The sequence below is a fragment of the Adelges cooleyi genome, unplaced genomic scaffold (genome assembly GCF_023614345.1).
Source record: "Adelges cooleyi isolate 19-005CV unplaced genomic scaffold, UGA_ACOO_1.1 ACOO_flye_CR_arks_rails_tigmint_CR_PRNA_574, whole genome shotgun sequence".
NCBI lineage: Eukaryota > Metazoa > Arthropoda > Insecta > Hemiptera > Adelgidae > Adelges > Adelges cooleyi.
In genome coordinates this window covers 14,480,713-14,500,992 of record NW_026096268.1, presented here as the reverse complement: position 1 = coordinate 14,500,992, position 20,280 = coordinate 14,480,713, and the positions used below count along the sequence as shown (strand labels likewise).

At 30.4% G+C, this 20,280-nt stretch overlaps 4 protein-coding genes across 6 annotated transcripts in view; 3 read left to right on the top strand and 1 right to left on the bottom strand.

The window, feature by feature from the left end:
* LOC126843372 (serine/threonine-protein kinase 32A) overlaps positions 1–2,937 on the top strand; it is a 79,138-nt gene extending 76,201 nt beyond the window's left edge. For all 3 annotated transcript variants that reach the window (XM_050580876.1, XM_050580875.1, XM_050580877.1), the window contains 3 exons: positions 935–1,060; positions 1,214–1,356; positions 2,350–2,937. In XM_050580876.1, the coding sequence (XP_050436833.1) occupies positions 935–1,060; positions 1,214–1,356; positions 2,350–2,506 (426 nt within the window). In that variant the 3' untranslated portion in view covers positions 2,507–2,937. The remainder of the gene's footprint in view (positions 1–934; positions 1,061–1,213; positions 1,357–2,349) is intronic.
* Positions 2,938–8,597: 5,660 nt separating this feature from the next.
* On the top strand, positions 8,598–11,127 carry LOC126842933 (elongation factor G, mitochondrial). The gene has a single exon (XM_050580173.1). The coding sequence runs from the start codon at positions 8,723–8,725 to the stop codon at positions 10,958–10,960; it is 2,238 nt and encodes a 745-aa protein (XP_050436130.1). The 5' UTR covers positions 8,598–8,722; the 3' UTR covers positions 10,961–11,127.
* Positions 11,128–11,238: 111 nt separating this feature from the next.
* On the bottom strand, positions 11,239–13,261 carry LOC126842935 (protein lifeguard 4-like). Its single transcript, XM_050580175.1, has 7 exons — positions 12,845–13,261; positions 12,362–12,484; positions 12,192–12,300; positions 12,003–12,108; positions 11,781–11,935; positions 11,580–11,712; positions 11,239–11,513 (listed from the first exon to the last, which is right to left on the bottom strand). The coding sequence occupies exons 1-7, from the start codon at positions 12,861–12,863 to the stop codon at positions 11,367–11,369; spliced, it is 792 nt and encodes a 263-aa protein (XP_050436132.1). The 5' UTR covers positions 12,864–13,261; the 3' UTR covers positions 11,239–11,366.
* Positions 13,262–13,409: 148 nt separating this feature from the next.
* On the top strand, positions 13,410–16,908 carry LOC126842934 (caseinolytic peptidase B protein homolog). The gene is made up of 10 exons (XM_050580174.1): positions 13,410–13,975; positions 14,064–14,109; positions 14,166–14,359; positions 14,438–14,664; positions 14,724–14,838; positions 14,930–15,108; positions 15,540–15,701; positions 15,880–16,012; positions 16,119–16,330; positions 16,542–16,908. The coding sequence occupies exons 1-10, from the start codon at positions 13,723–13,725 to the stop codon at positions 16,818–16,820; spliced, it is 1,800 nt and encodes a 599-aa protein (XP_050436131.1). The 5' UTR covers positions 13,410–13,722; the 3' UTR covers positions 16,821–16,908.
* The last annotated feature ends 3,372 nt before the right edge of the window (positions 16,909–20,280 follow it).

Genomic DNA, 20,280 nt, shown 5'->3' with positions numbered 1-20,280 from the left:
AAAAAAAACATTAATCAAGGATAACAGTAGTGTTAAGTACAAGATAAATTATTTTATTATAAATTAAATTAATTAATCGTTAAACGTTGTGAATTGGTAGCTTAAATTATGCAATAAATTGCTATTAGCGAATATATTGGACATGTTGATAGGAGGTATATTGTAGGTATTCTAGGTACGGTACAGGTAAACCAAGTAAGTAAGAGATTAGAAGTAAGCTAAGTAGATAAAATCATTTTTAGATAGAAAAGCCATTGCCGACTGGTTGACTCAATTTGATTAGGATAAGGCGCTGAAGAAGACAAATAATAATTCAGAAAAGAAACTTCATAGACCTTAAAGTCTAAGACTTTGCTTTAGTGTCATAATTAAAATCAATTCGACGTACGGTGTCCAAATTATTGTCCAACAAAGAAAAACATTAAAAAAAATATATGTCATTGTTTTTTTGTAAAACTATCTACTCGGTTTTACTAAACAATTTTAATTTGAACATTTTTTTTTTTCGTATTACTCAGCTTTAAAATTCGTTCATAATAATTTAATTCTGCGTGACAGAATTTTTACGGAGCAAAAAAAATGTGACAACGGTAGCTGTGCGTTAGTGTCAGCATAATATTATTTAGATATATTTTAGCAATTTAAATAATGCGGTAGAGTTGTATGATAAATGAACAATTTAAAAACTTTACACTATCCGATTGTGTTTGGCCGCGGCCCTATGAAATACATGAAATAAATTTAATACAAAAACGACGTTGTTAACAAGTACATTATAACGTTACAATAGTACTTGCTTACCTTTACTTTTCCACACTATATTACTAGCAATCATTTCATAGAAATACAAGCCAATCAAAATGGTCAAATTTAGGCACAATTTTTCCTGTCAAAAAAAATAGTTACTGTTCAATATGTATGTATATATTTACAGAAAGATCGGTTAAATTGCGACCCGACGTTCGAACTCGAGGAAATGATCGTCGAGCCCAATCCATTGCACAGAAAACCCAGAAGACTGGCCAAACAAAGGTCGTTGAGGAATTCTACTTCGAGCGAGGTAACTTTATGCTATTAAAATGCGATAACCGGTTTCATAGCCAAACGTAGGGGCCTATTCGCCGTGTACAGACAAATTTAGTCCCAACATTTTCGGATCATGCTCTATGATAACTTAACCATAAAATTCACTCCTATAATTTATCCCACGCAGGACACGGAAATCAACCGGCAACTACAGCAGTTCAAGTTTTACAACCGCGAGAGGGAACTTGAAAGGCGAGAAATGGAACGCAAAGAGCACGATTGGGAACAGGAGCTGATCAAAGCCATGAATGCTTCGACGATACCCGCAATGTACGTCACGATATTTAAATGCCGTTACTATACCTCTCGTACTTAACCGTATACTCGTGTAAAATGCTGCAAATATAATAATTGGTTTTCTTGGTCAATCCACAATAAGTGTGATTTTTGTAGCGAAAACGTCATCGCCCAATTATGATCGTCGAGTTACGTTAATTATTGTGTACAAAATCCGTGTTTTACAAGCTTAGAAAAAACAAACCGAAATACTTTTTCTCGGAGATTTAAACTTTGAATTTAGACACATATCGTTATCCTGTATTAATAGATAAATCATAAATTAATCAATTGCTGCTCAACTTCCGTGAGGCTTCTTATCAACTATTTGATTAAACGCAAAGTTTAATTGGAAACGATTAAAACGTGATATGACAATAGCTGTTCAGGACGTGTTCCGAACTAATACAAATAAACAATTATACGTAGACATTTAGGCATTATGATTAAATAACGTGCATCGAAAACAATTACATTTGTAAACAAACTCGTTTACAAAATGTCATCACTCCAAACATTTGAAGCGTTTAAGTAACAAACGGATTTCGATTGCAAACAGTAATTATTTTCTATTGAAATAATAATTTTTTAACGGTGACGTAATCAAATAGAAAGTACATTTAAATCAAATAACGACGTAGTTACTGTTAAATACAATCATAATATTATCGTCCAATTAATAAGTGATGAGTCATCATCATCACTGATGACAATGCATTTAATGTGTAAATTGTGTATTCGTTTATCTTTTTAAATATCCAAAATGAATACTAGCAAACACGATAAAAGATAATTATATAATGGGACGTTTTTAATAATTCCACGTACAATTAATATGCTACTAAATCTAGAAATAAACATTATAGGCAAATAATATATGATTCTGATTTCACTAAAAAAAAAATATGCAACGTCATAACACCCGAGCTTTTTCAATAACTACAATATGACTTAATGTGCTAATTGTGTCGCGTTTTCGATCCACAGAGTTCCCACTATGGTGGTGGGCACGGACAAGGCTGACCTGCTAACGGTACCGATGATCCAAAGCGAGCGGCGACGGTCCAGCTGTTGCAAGTTGAACATCAGTCCGGTCAGCATTCAAACTAGGCTTTCGGCAACCGCCCAGGCCGAAAGCAGTTGACAAAAACACGACGAACCGACAGAATGATCTGGCTTACGGCCCGTCTCGTATAATAGATTGTTATCTGCCGACTGTATTTTTGCGACGCCCGTCAAGTCTATTGTGATGAATATTGTTTCTTCTAGAACAAGTATACAGACACTCGGGGATACGACGACTGTCCCATTTTCTCCCCCTAAACGCTTTGACAAATCACAGCACAATATCCGTGCAGACTAAAATTAAAATTACAATTGAACAATTGAATCGTTCGTTAAAAACGACTAGGAAAAGTCGACTCGTAGTTTTTTTTTAATTTAAATTTGTTTAATTAAATCAAATTAGTTTCAACACGTTACAATCTATGATACACAGGTGTTAGTACTTATTTCGAGTACCTAATTATTTTATAGCACTGCCATTATTACACAAGATATACCTACTTTTCTAGACGTATACACGTTTGAATGTAATTTTATTACATACGAATTCTGTATATGTTGAAATAAAGCTAGATATATATATATATATATATAATAATTGAAAGTGTTAATAAACCTGTTTTAGAGATTTAATCTACTGAAATCAATATTTTCTTGTTCCGTAATTTTTAATACGCTATAATACCACAAAAAAAAAAAAATGTCAATATTGTTTATGCAAATGCATATTTACTGTAAGTTTTATATATTGTGTATCTATTTGCTATTCTGCACAGACCCTATAATATGTCAAATTAAAATAAACTGTTATAACATAATAATATTCTCGCATTGTATGTGTACCTACATAGTATTATACTTAACATTTAAATGTGCAATCAGTATATTGCTGTAGGGTATAAATAATATCATTAGGGAAATAAAAGTATTTTTTTCCAGTAGGACCGAACATGTGGGTTACTACTGTCATGCATTTTGGCAGCCTATGTCATTTGGTACCTGTATATGCTTATAATATGTTTCTTAAACCGTTTGCTACCCCAGTGTGTTTGTAATGGTGTATAATATAGCGCAATACCATAGCCTGGTAACAGCATATGGCTAAAACAAACTACCCTCTTATAATCTTACGCTTCGCATCGAAACTTAGGTGACACACACACGAAAGCTGCGACTGTGATAAATTGTACTTTTATTGTGTATTAAAGCGGCAATTGATACGAAAGGGTAATCATGGTAATGAATTCGTGCGACGCATCATAAGGTTTCGAAAAGTCTGAATAAATATTGCAAACGGGTGATGGTAATTGAACTTTAGTGGGCTTTAACGACGGACGGAGGCGTCAAATTGACTATATCCAACATATGATATGTACTTGTTGAGCTTTATATAAGAGCTATATTATTTTCATGATTTTAATCGTTTTTGATATACTTATACATCTTGTATAAGTTTGATGTGCACATCTCGAGAAGCATGATGTATTTTTTAATAATAATAATAGTAATTCATTTTTTGTTTGTTTTTTATTCACCGCTATACCTCATATTATTAAGTATTTTAGTTGGTTTTTAGTTGGCTGCTCAATTGCGAAATAAAGATTTATAGCGGTCATAATGCGCATAGACAAAGCTTCAAATAAAATAACAGCTTTTGACGCTATAAATAATTCGTTTGTTAATTTAGATTTATGTGTATGCAAAGAAAATGTTTTATAGAATTGCCGTCACTGTTCAGCACATAAAAAACCAACTATTGTTTGCCAGTTGCTTATTGTATTCGTGGAAATGTGCCCGTCGGCCATTATTTTTCGCCTCACCGTGAATTGTCTCAATTTTCCTTCCAATCGGCCTTTCTATTCGCTGAAAATCATTTTTGTATACACCAGCTGCTATCCACATTATATAGTCGCTAAACATTTGTCTAGCTTCTCTATGATGTTCAGATTTCACCCTGGCGTTTAGCGTTCATATCAGTGATAAAATAAAAATACTTAGTAAAAAAAAAAAAACGCTTCGACGTCAATTCAAGGATTTAACTTTTTACTCTGCTGGATTTACACTACCTATCCCGGAAACTTAGCTGAGTTGTTACATTTAACCGCCACTATCTTTACTATGTATTAGCATTAAAAAATTGGTTAATTATATGTATTTTATTAGCGCATAAGTAAATGCATATTTCAGTTGTTTTTAGAGAATTTACGGACCCTAAAAATAAATAATGTAACAATGTGTGTTGAATGTTGAGTGGAATGGATCCAGATAAAGTAAGAACTAGCGCGAATTGTATAGAAATAATTATAAAGTAATAATTAAAGACTTATTAAACACTGTTAGCTTGCTTACATGAAAATAATGTGAAAGAAAGATACCCTCCGGCTTCCGATAACCTTTTATATAAGACCAAAGAATGTTTTAGATACAATATTGTACAATGACAATATTACTATTGAAGTCGATTAACACGCGATAAAATTGGCCGTTCGACAAAAAGATTTTAAATTAAAAAACAAAAGAGTACAAACAAAGTGGTGATTCACTTCAACAAGTAATTTGTATATTTTTGTTCCCGTCTGTCATAGTTCCCAATGCATAATTTTTCGCATACATAGATTTTGCTAAAAATTAATTTAAAAAATACAATTAAATTGTATCATACACACTATGCACCACTTTAAGATTCTAATGAGTTACCACTGAACTCGCCCAAAGTTTAAGAAATAATAATATTTTCCAAATGTCTGGTAGAGAATTTGTTGTTATAATTTTTAGTATATATTTTGTTTGATGATATACTTTTTAGCTGTACAAATAACTAATAATTGTTTAAACACAACATTATTTATAACATTTTTCAAATAACAATATTGCAGTAAGAAACTAGTATAACAATTATATGAAATACATTTTGAAATTATACTGTTAAAATAATGTAAATCGCGTTGGGTTCTATCACTGGATTGCCTCCCTCCTCATATTATGGCTCGTAGCATAAGTATTCTTTAAATAAGAAAAATAATTATAAAAAATAATGAACGCTTATTTGACAGAATTAGCTGTTGTTAACGTATTATTTTTTATTCGATCAATTATCGGTCAGATAACCAATAAAGGTTATCCTAACAAATAAACAGTTTTTTATGTTTATTATTATTTTTTATAGTACGAAAGTGGGAATTTATTATGCTCGAAGTCAACCGCTAAGTATTCGTAGTTAATGTTTTACTTATTGCTCAAGTGGTCGGCATTAGTTTGGTTAAATCTTACATTAATAAATATAAAGTTTAAAAGACGGTAAAAAAAAATGAAGTTTTTTTTAATTATTTTGCAATTACTGTGTTTGATGTCGCGTTTAGTGTATTCGTCAAATGTAAATTCCGCGGCAGACCTGATCAAGGAAAATCCGGCCACTAATGGAACATTTTTAGAACCAGAGACTACACCAGTCAAACCCAAAGTAATCTATCCAATATGTACACCAGCACTAAATAGGCTCGGCGAATGTTATCGTCCGTTACATAATATATAATTTCATTTGTATTTTTCTGAATATTGTTTTTAAATAATAAATAATAAAATATACCATAACATTTGTTTAATTTGTATAAAATACCTATCACCCAAAGTAAATGAAAGCAATCGGTGTGTTTCTGATCAAATTTAGGTACATATTAGGTTTAGTTTTCCTAAACTGCTCTTATATTTTAAGTAAAGACGGTAGATGGTGCAAACGGCCATTAGTGGCCTGATTTTGTGTGTCATATAAACTTGAAGATCTGACAATATCGAAATTAAAAAAAAAAAAATAGGTACCTAAATCCTGGGATGACTAATGTGTAAAATGATTTACTAACGATAAATTACTTGAACACGGGTTTTGTACTGTCGGAATAACGTTGTTTACCAAGCTTGCACACACATTCTATAATGGTCATGTGATTCTTGACCGTTGGGCGAGTTCAGTGGTAAAACTCATTAGAACCTTGATGTGTGCGCATGACGTGTAACATTTTAATTGTATTTTTTTTTTTTTTTGCAAAATCTATAGTTGGGAAAACTTGTACTTAGACAAACGGAACAAAAAAATATACAAATTGCCAATTTGTAAGTGTATAAACGTTCGTCCATAAACTATGACGGGGGTACCTCCGTTGCCAGCGGGAATCCCACATGAAATCGGTCGCCGTTTTTGTGTACATGTGCAGGTACTAAAATCAACGATAAGACCAAAGACTGTACTAGATACAACATTGTACAATATATTAGTACTTTATTGTATTAGTCGCAGTGAAATATATTATTGAAGGAAGTGTACGTTATTGGAAAATGGAAATATACTTTACAGCTTGCAGCCATATACACTAAACTGGACCATACAATTTTTTTGACTATTTTGACGGTTTTAGGTGTTTTTATATTATGAGTACTACAAAAGGGTCTAAGTGACATTGTTCGTAGTTTTCAGTAGAGTTAAAATACGTTTTTTGGTGATTTGAAAACGATTGTTTTCAATTAATATTAACCTGAATAGTGTAAATATTATAAACCAATAAATCCTACTAATGTTCTGAAAATACTACACAATTACTATTATTTTAAAATTTAATAAATAATGTTTCATAAGTTAAATTGATTATCCTGTATGCGCGAATAAAATGTTAAATATCAACAAATTCCAAGACAAATTCAATGTAAGTAGATAAATATCAACAGGTAACAGTATAAGATTTAATAACAGTTATTTATTTGTTATCGTAATATTATCGCTGTTTTATTAGTATATTAAAAAAAAAAAAACGTTATTAGGACCACGTTAGATCTACTTACAGTATACTGTATAAATATCAGGCCTAAAGTTTAAAAATTATGACTAGAAATGGGCATTATCAAATTCAAATACAAATGTTAGGACATCCGTTTTTTTCAGATAGTTTTCTGATGGATTTTAATAAACAAAGGACAATTTTCATTTAGGATAATTAGTGTCTGTTTACTTTTCATAAATGTATCAACGATTCTCAAAGTCCTCGTTCGCCTCGTGTACGAACACTTTATTTAACATTTTATAACTATAGTGAAAACAAATATTTTTCAAATACCTAGTCAAATGGATAAATATCATAAGTCCAAACTCCAGGGACGGCGCTAAGGGGGGGCGAGGGTGGGCGGTCGCCCCCTCATAACAAATTCTTACCCTTCTCTCGCCCCCCCCAAATATTTTGCTAAATAGTATAATTTTAAATATTTGATTATTATTCCTAAAACCTAGATTTTGAATAACTGTATTTTTATATATACAAATTTAGTTATTACGGAAATTGTGAAAACAATAATTGTTGTTTTGATTTAAACCTGTTTATCTATACAAATTTAATTATTAGTTATGACATTGCCACCAAATGTGGCCTTTTTTTATCAATATATTTTGAGTGTTTTTGCAATCGGTTATCAATAATCCGTCGCCTATATAATTATGTGTTTTAGTGTATATATATATATATATAATTATAATATTTACGTTTGTGTGTGTGTTTTCCAAAAAATCAGTGTTTATTGACGGATTGTTTTGGTTTAATAGAATGTAGGTATAACACGATAACTATAATCTCCACTGACTGGTTGTTGGGCGTTTTATAAGCCTTCATTTTTACTTCGACTTTCATAGAGTACAATAAGAGCTATATGATGGCCGACAGGTAAAAATAACGCTTATTTAAAAAAGCTGCCTTACTTAAATTGTACACTAGTATATATTGTCCCTAAATCTGTAATAAATTCATATTTTATACTATTTCACTGATAAATATTAAAGTCATTCACTGATAAATCATTATAATTGTTTTTTATTGACAGAATTAGGTAAAATTATTGTGGTTGCTCCTCCATAAAATTCACTTGACCTTTTCCGCCCCCCTAGGAAAAAAGTTCTGGCGCCGTGCCTGTCAAACTCCAATGAAGTATGAACGCATCCAATATTGCATTACGCCAGTTGGGATAAAGTAGATACCCGGAGGTACAAGTGGCTTTTAGTAATAGTGTATAATAGTATAAAAGTCCATTGAAATGTTGTGGTTTTTGGTGAAAGTGGCGTTGTTTCTTATATTTTAGCGCTTTGGGAGCCCCTTGTCGCTCTTATCATTTATTGATAACGCACGATTTATCTTATATCATGTGCTACCGGGTATTATTTTTTTTATTGAAAAATGTATGTAAAATTAGGTAATAAGTAGTCATCGTGATTTTATAATAAATTACAATATTAATTAACTTTGTACTCCTGACTAAATTTAAAATGTATTTCGGTTTAAGTATTATTGGTAGACAAGCTATTTTTAAAAAATCTAATGTGTGGTTACGATGCATGTGCAGCGTTTCAAACAAAAGTGATATTAAACAGTTAGAATATATTCGTAACATTGGAATTTCAGCTCATATCGACTCTGGAAAGACAACGTTAACCGAACGAATTTTGTATTACACAGGTAAAATATCTAAAATGCACGAGGTCAAGGGAAAAGATAATGTTGGAGCTACAATGGATTCTATGGAGTTAGAAAGACAAAGGGGAATCACCATACAGTCAGCTGCTACTTATACAATTTGGAAAGACCATAATATCAATATTATAGACACCCCTGGGCACGTAGATTTTACCGTTGAAGTAGAACGTGCACTCCGAGTACTAGACGGAGCAGTATTGGTTTTATGTGCAGTGGGAGGTGTTCAGAGTCAGACATTAACAGTAAACAGACAGATGAAACGTTATAATGTTCCGTGTTTAGCTTTTATTAACAAATTGGACCGACTAGGTGCCAATCCTTATAAAGTATTAGCCAATTTGAGACAAAAATTGGGTCACAATGCTGCATTTTTGCAACTACCGATTGGAAAGGAAAGTAATGTTAAGGGTATTGTTGATTTAGTCCATAAGAAATCGATATATTTCAATGGGGATTTCGGTGACATTATTGAATATGGCGAGATTCCAGAAGATATGACAAAAGAAGTAGAAGAAAAACGTCAAGAATTAATTGAACACGTATCAAATGTCGATGAGAAATTGGGAGAAATGTTTCTCGAAGAAAAAACTCCTTCTGAAAAAGAACTAATCGATGCTATTAGAAGAACTTGTATAAGTAGAACATTTACTCCCGTTCTCGTTGGTACCGCATTAAAAAATAAAGGGGTTCAACCATTGCTGGACGCTGTGCTATCATATTTGCCAAATCCCGGCGAGGTAGAAAATTATGCTTTAAAAGAGATTGAGGACAATAAAATCGAAAAAGTTTTGCTGAATCCTTCTAGAGATGGTAAACACCCTTTTATTGCATTAGCGTTTAAATTGGAAGCTGGTAGATTTGGCCAATTAACATACTTGCGATGCTATCAGGGAAAATTATCAAAAGGAGACACTATTTTTAATTTTAGGACATCCAAAAAAGTACGCTTGTCTAGATTAGTTCGCTTACATGCAGATCAAATGGAAGAAGTTGATGAAGTTTACGCGGGTGATATATTTGCGCTTTTCGGTGTAGACTGTGCCAGCGGCGATACCTTTATTGTTGACAAAAAGTTAAATCTTTCACTTGAATCAATTTACGTTCCAGATCCAGTAGTTTCTATGGCTATTAATCCGGTAAACAATAAGGATAGAGATAACTTTAGCAAAGCAGTCGCCCGTTTCACTAAAGAAGATCCCACGTTTAAATTTCAGTATGACACCGACAACAAAGAAACTATTGTGTCTGGCATGGGTGAATTACATTTGGAAATTTATGCCCAAAGAATGCAAAAAGAATATAACTGCTCGGTCAGTTTAGGAAAACCTAAGGTCGCATTCAGAGAAACTCTAGTGTCTCCGTTTGAATTTGATTATTTTCATAAAAAGCAACACGGCGGACAAGGTCAGTACGCAAGAGTTATAGGCGTTTTGGAGCCATTACCTTCGAATGAAAATACAAATTTAGATTTCCTCGATGAAACGTCTGGACCTAATGTTCCCAAACAATTTATTCCCGGCATAATTAAAGGTTTTAAAATGATGGCTGAAAAAGGATTATATTCAGGACATAGAATATCAGGTGTACGTATGAGGTTGTTGGATGGAGCTCATCATATTGTCGACTCTAGTGAACTGGCGTTTATATTAGCTACTCAAGGAGCTATCAAACAAGCATACGAAGAAGCCGCTTGGCAAATATTGGAACCTATCATGGAAGTCGAAGTTGTGGTCCCTACGGAATTCCAAGGAGCTGTATTGGGTCAGTTCAACAAACGGAGTGGCATCATAAGCGGTAGTGAAGGAACGGCCGATTGGGTTACTATATATGCCGAGGTACCATTGAACTGTATGTTTGGCTTTGCGGGAGAACTGCGATCTTTAACCCAAGGTAAAGGAGAATTCAGTATGGATTATGTTAGATATTCGCCAACGACACCAGAAACACAAGAGAAAGTATTGATGAGTTATCTAGAGAGCACTGGTCAGCTTCAAGCATTCCTTGATGCAAAAAAGAATAGTAACAAATAATCATGATTTATTTAGGCAAAGGGTGGAAAAAAACTTTGGTTCTCTTAACCAACACCAGTGTTAAGTTATCAAAATTGTTTTCTGTTGTTAAATTAAACAATATTTGTATAAAATTGTAATATAATAGTAATTTAATAAACACTTCTATTAAGCTTTTGTTTTTCTTACATTTTGTTTTCTTTTATTTAAAAATAATAATTTAAAAAAACTATAAAAATTATACTATTAGTTATTTATAGTTTACACTATTAAACCCATTTAATACTAAAATATATATTTAAACATAATAAATAATAGGAATACATTTTTTTTGTTAGTTTTAACACATAATGTGAATAATTTTTAGAAAGAGCGTGCACATAAATAAATAATAGATAAATACATATTTGAAGATCATAAAATACATTTATATGCTATTTAATAGCAAAAAAGTTCTGAATTTAAAATTAAAATATAATTTGTTTAAAATATTAGGAATGATGTTAATAACATCGAAATACAAACTGATTGTACCAAATACGTAATCGTCTGGATGCAACTTCCACATGAGTCTCTAAACAAGTAAGGAATAAACAAATGTAAAGTTAAATGAGATATTTTAAGATACTTTATATATTACCTGAATATCATGTATTAAAAACATAGAAAATAACAATGCACCAATACTAGAAAATAATAATTCATACGTTGTACTACCCAACAGTATTTGAGCCATAACTCCAGCAGAAAATATTGTAATGATTAGTAAAATACTAAAAAATAAACATATTACATCAGTTACCTAATTATTAAATTACAATAATTATCAAATAAAACTCACAAATATTCGGTCAATGATAAGCAGACTTTATTGGTTTGGCCTATGTACAATGTGATTGTAGTCATTGCAACTAAAGTTAGTAATAAAGTTTGTAGAAGTGAAAATAGGTCGAACGAAGTGACTACAATACCAACACTACAAGCTTCAACCACCGTCTGTAAAAAAACAAAATAATGATAATAATGTTTGATGAAATTTAAAATCTTAAATTTATTTACTCACAAAAATAATTAATAACACAAGATTCGTTGGATAATTTTTGCGTTTCATATGCAAAACTATGAGAATAATTACATTTAGAACTAATGTAATTGATACCATGTAATCACTAAAATTAAATTTATAATAATAGTTAACAACAGGATTTAAACATAATGATGCAGTTTTGAAAATATAATAATACCTACTTACAAATTATAAATAAAAAATCTTATTTTTGGTGTGAATAAACAAAAAAAACCCATTACGTTGTAAGAGCAAAGTTGAAGTATTAGAAGTGTAAAAACTTTTTTCGAAAATGCTAAAACAAAAATAATATGTTAAATAAATTGAATAAAAACAAGTAAAAAACTTATTATTACCTTGGCATATTCTTAAAGGTTGTTTTTCCGTTTCTTCAGATTCTAATAAGTGATATAGAGTAGTTGTTTTATCACTACTTGCATTGGTGTAAATCATTCCACAACTGTTCGTGTATTCATTATCTAAAAAATATAATTGTGTACAATATTGCTTTCAATTTATTAAAAAACCTATGATTCAATATATAGACATTTTTGATTTCCTTGGATAATTAATCATAAATGGACTGACAAAATTTAGTATTGTAAAAAATCGATTTTAACTAGTTGCACAGTTCTACACTTCTGTATAACTAATTTTAAGTGTTTAGCAATTAGAAAACCTTGTGTGTTCCGAAAAAATGAAATACATTCTAAAAAAACTAAGTATGTATTGTACTATGTATCTAATTCGCAAACAGCTCGTCAAATTACATTGTTAATTATTAAGTATACTGGGAACTTTATTTTTAAAGTAAAGAAATACAGTAAACACAAACTTACCTCTGTAGTCTTCGTCCATGTCAAATCCGATAATAAAATAAGTTCATCCCTGAGTTAAAGACTTTGCAAAAGTTATTTTTGTCAAATAATACAATAGATAATAAGCAACACTTTAAATTAAAAACGGACAACGGTACTGCCTATTTAGGGTTGACCTATATGCTTATAATAAGTTTAAAAAGCATACTTGCAACTTGTCATTCAGGAAAACCTAAACGCGATAAGGAAGTTATTCTTTATCTATTATTTATCATCACTCATCTTGTCTAATTGTTCATAATTCGAAATTTTTTTTAGAATTATAATAGGTATAAGTATTTTATTTTCATTGGTATAACCCCATTGTTAACGTTTGTTTAGTTGTTTTGTTTTTATATTAGACTCATCTAAAAATTACAAATGATTTTAAGCAGCACATTCCTAAAAAGTACAAAATTTAACAAACACCTAGGTATAATATTTTAAGAGATTAAAATGCCGGGCGTGCAATTTTGATAAGAATAACGTGATAACGTTATGGTTATTGTCATAGATAATATATTATATAATCAATGATTTAATATACTAACACAGAATAGATATTAATATAATAATATTAGTATTTATCTTAAGTTTATTGTTGGGTACACTTCAAAAAATATAAGTGCACGTTTTTTGTTTTGACTATTCTAGTTTTCTAGTTTTGACAGTTTCTACTTAATACCTACCTTCTTAGTTCTCAAAAATCAAAATACCCTGGCAGGCAGTCATTAATGTCTGAAATTCAAGTCAAGATAAACTTATGATTTTGGTTCATTAATATTATCTCAAGTTTCAACAACTCTAGTCAAATGTACACAGACCGTTGTTTGTAAGAAATAATTTGAACGTAAGTTAAAATGAGTATGCGGTACATAACGTTCAATAAGAACGTAAATGTAAGAAGTGTATGGAATGTAATTATGTTAAAATATAATATTCTTCAACATATAAAATATACAAAATGTATAAACCCAAAGCGGATCAAGTTTAATAATAAGACTTATCAATCAAAACTATTGGTTAATAATGTAACTAAGAATAATGAAAGGGGTCAATCCTGGAAATGGTTGTTGGCGATTTCGTCTGTTTACGCTGGGTACAATAACCAAGGTAAATAATACTGTAATCGGCAAATGTAGCAGATCCGATAAATAAATTATTAATTTAAAACAGTTAAATTTTTCTACTTTTGTTTTAGACATATTTGAGCTAATAGATAATGGAAAAGTCCTAGATTTAGTTAGGTAAGATTGTTATAATTTGTTTTAATTTAAATACTATTTGACGTATTCAAATTTAGGTACCTTAAGGATAATCCTAAAGAAGTCAACAATCGTCATAAGTATGGTTGGGCTCCGTTGCATGTCGCTGCTGTAAAAGATAAATATCGCCACTTAGAAACTTTACTAAAATGTGGTGCTGATCCAGACATTGGTGATGGATTTTCAAACGTTTTCAATGTATCACGTAAATTTAATGAACATAGTACAAAAGGTAGTAGTATTATTAAAACATAGATGCATTATAAGGTAACTCTATAAATATATTATATTAAATGTTTTATATTTTCAGTTAGTGCTGCGAGGCAAGATGATTTTCCATCATTTTTCAATCCCAAAGCCACGGTTCAAGGTTTTACTGCTCTTCATTATGCTGCATTGTTGAACAACGTAGAATCATTAAGGGTACTAATGAAATATGGAGCAGATCCTTTCTTAAAATCAGTAACTGGTCATACACCAATAAATTTAACAACGGATGTCGAAGTTTATCGGATGTTACAAGAATATGAAATAAACGTAATTTCTTTCTCTGATGTATAAAAAAATATAGTTATTTAAAACCATTTGTTTTTCAGTTCGAAAACATTAGAAAACAACGTGAAACCGAAGAACGTAAAAATTTCCCCTTAGAGTTACGTTTGAAACAAAAAATTGTTGGTCAAGAAAGTGCGATCAAATCTGTAGCTGCGGGTACAGATTATTTTTATTATAATTACCTGAACAACACAACATAAAATATATTATACAACATTATAACATTGCATATTTAATTGAAACTTAGCGATACGGAGAAAAGAGAATGGATGGATGGACGAAGAACATCCGTTGGTGTTTCTGTTTCTTGGATCATCGGGCATTGGTAAAACAGAATTAGCTAAACAAATAGCCAATTACTTGCACAAAAACAACAAAGATGGTTTTATCAGACTTGACATGTCCGAATATCAAGAAAAACACGAGGCATGTACATTATTATTTATCGTACTCCTCAGTTCATAATTATATTTATAAAATATAATGTCCAGTAGTTGGCTTTATTTTTATATAGAATAGTATTATTATATGTTATGTAACTACTAATCTATCATTAACTCTTTGCTAAAGAAATCCTAATGATAAATATAATATTAATGGTTTAATTAAAAAATGTTATAAGTACATTTTTGGCTAAAATGTGTTTACTTTATAATCGAATAAAAAATAGAATGTTTTTAAAGGTAAGTAAACCAATAAGTTTCAACCACCAGAAAGCATAAAATAATTGCATCAAGTACTGTAAACAAGTATAAAAAAATATTTTAAAATGCTCTCCTGTAAAATTATTAAAGATGATAACTATTATTATATTCTAACGAAAGTAAAAAATTATAATTTGATTATTTAATTTATAGGTTTCCAAAATGATCGGCTCTCCTCCGGGCTATATTGGTCATGACGAAGGTGGTCTGTTGGTAAAACAACTAAGGAAAAATCCAAATGCCGTTGTATTATTTGATGAAGTCGATAAAGCCCATCGTGATGTGTTGACAATATTGCTACAGCTATTTGATGAAGTAATTTTCTATAGAACAGTAAAATCGTCACGGATAAGTCTACCTACTATAGCGATAGACTTACTAGTTATCCTTATCATCAAATTGTTATGCAACCTCATTGGAGGAGGCCATAATTTTAAAATCTTATTTTATTAAATGGTTAAGAAATATGTTTTTTTGTTTTTTGTTTTTTTAGGGGCGCTTAACAGATGGTAAAGGAAAAACAATTGAATGTAAATCTGCTATATTTGTCATGACTTCCAATTTAGCCAGCAATACAATTGCAGAACATGCTTTAGAATTACGTAAAGAACAAAGAGAAAATGATCGTAAGATTTCTTCAAATTTTAACAGCCTAATTAATTCATAACAAAACGTTTGGAAATATTGTTGTATGTTCATTATTTGTTTACTTGAGCATTCTCACTATTTTAGGTCTGTATAATAATATAGTTGAAAATAAAAATGATCGTGAAATGTTTATATCGAGAAAATTCAAAGACGAAATAGTAAAACCAATTTTAAAAAGACATTTCCAGCGTGATGAATTTTTAGGACGTATCAATGAAATTGTTTACTTTTTACCATTTTCGGAAATGGAATTAAAAGTTATTGTACAAAGAGAATTGATACAGTGGCAAGAAAGGGTAATTATTTTGGTTGTCTATAATATGTATATTTTTTTAATGGTTATTTTATGTTTATGTTGTGAATTATGTAGATTAAAACTGATCACTTTATAAAATATCTTCTTTAAATATTATTTATGTTCCTTAAAGTTTTTCACAAAAATACATTTATGCCTCTAGATGAGTACAGTACGACACTATAATATATTTTTCGTTTTTTTTTTCATAGGCAATGAAGAAACATAAAGTAAAGATTGAATGGGAAACTGCTGTGGAACATGTGTTAATGTCTAGCTATGATATAAGTTATGGAGCTAGATCTATTAAACACGAAGTGGAAAGATCCGTTGTATCCTTATTGGCTCTAGCCCATGAGAAAGGAGTTATTAAAGAAAACGCTGTAGTAAAACTTGCCGCAGACTTGACCAAAGGGGATAATGGGATGATTTACCTTTTAGTCTTACACAAAAACAAATTTGTTCCTCTAGACGAAGTCATGAAAAATTGATCTTTAATTGTGATAATTTTATTTTGTAAAATTTGAATATGTTTTTTGTTCGTTCAGTTCTTACAATATATATATCAATATGCATTTAGATTGTTGATTATGTACTTTAACATTTTTCTAATTTAATAATATGGATTCTGATAAAAATGAAAAATATTTAGGATTATTTAACTGTAAGGTTAAAAATATTTGTTGTTTTAAGACTTAAAATATTAAAATAAAATCTTTGTTTCAACAATACATATTATTTTTAATAACAGATTATGTTAAATTAAGAACAAATGGTTAAGATATAAAATAATTGTTTTATTATAATCACAATTCACACCAATTTCTTATTTAAATTTACTTTTAACAGTTCAGTACCTCGACAAATTTATTTGGAATACATTTTTTTTTTTTAATTCTGTAATTAAGTAATAAAAATAATAATTTAGTAATTATTTTGGTGTATTGTCATTAACGCCATTTATAACGATTCCCTAGTTGTAGAAAATGTATTAGCCATTAGATATTGCCTCTCGGAGCTCAGAGGGAAAAGGTAATTGGTTAAGTACCTATTTTGTATTTACTCTTTAAAACAGAGTATTCCTTCAAAGTAATACTCTATAAAAAAAAACTGTAAATATTTTTAAAAAAGAAACTCAAAATTTTAATTATTTACATCGCAAATTAGAGTCTTTTGTTAGATACCTAATCGATCACTCGGTAAATATACTCAAATATATTTCTTAGCCCAAAGGTATAATCATCTGAAAACACCGAAGCTAAAAATAAATCACAACTGATCATACTATTTTTTCAAGAAAGAATAAGGTCACGAAATGGGCCCGTTGCCAACATTTCCTAGTTTTCCAATTTTTACCTGTCAATGTTCATTGAACTGTGAACAAAATGGAGATGTTTCTACGGTTCACAAATATTTCCAAGTGGCTGAGGTAGTTTACGCTATCTTAAACCGCAAAAATACAAAACATAATGAATACAACTAAATAGCCAGCCTTGGATAGGACCTTATTACTAGAATATTACTTAGGTTTATATAATTATTATAAATTGTTAATGTTTAAGTATTTTTGGCCGGGGCGTCAATATCGATAATTTATGTTGTCCCCGTCACAAACCATTAAATATTTCATAGGTAATAGTTTTTGGCTATTAGTTGTCAACTTTAATTTAATTAGTTAAGTTGTAAGATAGTGAGGCTAAAAGTAAAGTACAGACGTGGGTGTTGGCTACTAAATAAGAATGATAATGAGAAAATAAAAATGAGAACGTTGAGATGGATGTGTGAACTGCGTAGGTTAAACAGATTAGGAAGAGTATATAAGAGGATACTATTTAAGTTGTTCGGTCTGTGCTTGGTTTTTTTTAAAAGTGATTTTATCATCCAGCCAATTTTTTTTTGTGATTAGTTTGCACTATTTTTTGTTTTAGATTTGTGAATGAGCTCGGTGAACGCTTCAGTGACTTCAGATCTCTAGCTCAACTCTCGAGTACTTCACGTGTATTTTTATTTTTCTATTAACACAAGGGACATTTTAGTAATTAATTTAAACAATTCTAGCTTTAAAAATTTTACAATAAAAAAAAAAAAAGCATTTAACATCATTAATTCAAATTCAAATTTAAATACCTGAAAAATACAGAGCTTAATCACCCTCAAATTTGTTATTAAAATTGCGCATATGAATGCAATATACGCTACGCTTTATAACCGGAACTTTATTTACCAATAATTTTGCTTATACTTTATATCAAAGTAATTATAAGTAGTACAAGCTTTTAGAGTAGGTACTACTTTCCAAGCACTATAGTCTACAATAGTTATAATTTGATTTTCTACAACTACATACTGATATAACAAATAGTCTATACTCGACAAAATAATTTAATTATTTTATAGCATAATGCAAAGTAAAACTATTTGAATATTTAAATAATGTTAAAGAATGTTCTTTAACATTCTTAATGTTTTAAGAAATATTTTTTAATTTAAATGATCATCACAATAATTTAATTGTAATAGTTCACTTTTTATAATGGAACATGGTCATTTAAAATAATGAATGGTAAATTTAATGACTTAAAGGATTGATTTTTAAAATTAAATGTAGGTATTTTATTAAAATATATTTGAAAAAATCACACTATCGCTCAGTTAGAATAAATAGCTAAATTTTCAATTTTAAACGCGTTCATTACGATAGTTTATTTTTAAAAAAAGCAATTTAAATCAAACGTAGATCAAGCGTTTGTATTTTGAAAACATTTTATTTTTGCTCTACCTTTTTGTGTAGTTTATAATATTAATTTGAGTCTCCCGCAATATTGTTACCAATTACGATGGCGCGCGTTACACCTATGTATTTATCTATTATATTGTTAATTATTACAACACATTATATTGGAGGAGGAAGGTTGAGTATAAGTATAGTGCATGTCATGTCTATGCGTTTCATAGAACAAGTAAAATATTGAGTATAGGTGTACCTATGCAGTAAGAAAACGGAGAAGCGAGACGCGAAGACAAGAAACTAAATCGAAACAGGCAAATGCTCCTACCCGAAATGTATGCGAAAATTCCATTCGACCTTTGCCCCGAGCATATATCATATATATATATATATTTTTTTTTATAAATTGTGTGATAGTCGACGGGAAAAGGGTGTATCGTTGCGGCTATGCTATAGATCGGTCGATTTACATACGATTTGCTATAAATTCGGCTATGCAAGTGCCATTTTTTCGTGCCCGCAACCGATAAGAATAAAGAAAAAATAATAATAAAAAAACCTTGTCATCCATCTGACACCGCGACGGTCATGTGCCCTGGTTGACGTGCACGTAACAAGCTCAAGCTGTATAACTGACACGGGTGATGCGTAAAACTGGAGATTAATAAAAAAAATGTATTTACATACATATATGTTATATTCATGTATAGACACCCAATACTAGACACCCAATACTATCCGACCGGTAACTTGTCCTTTGACGGGTAAATTTGGATTTTCCCTGAAGTTTAATAGCATCTAATATTTCATACTAGGAAAACTAAATTCGAAAATGTACACGGCCGCACTATAGTGGACACCACGAGTAAATTAGTTGCTGAGTAGTTTCTGAATCCTATTTCCGCAGTACACGCAGTACTGTTCAGTATTGTAACGACCGTCCACCGATATATACAGCCATAATCGATTAAATAACTTCACTGGGTAAACTCACACAATATGTTGTCGTCCTCATGCCCACAATAATAGTTACATTAATACAACAGCTGTTTAAATACATGTTATATATAGTCACCGTCGTGCAATGTTATATTTTGTAATTTGGACACGGTTTGTTTCCTTTTGAAAATACACCGTTGTATGGTCTGTTTTTGTTCTCTGCTAGTCTTCACTTCGATTCTAGAGATGGTTGATCGCAACATACTATACAGTTATTAAACGAA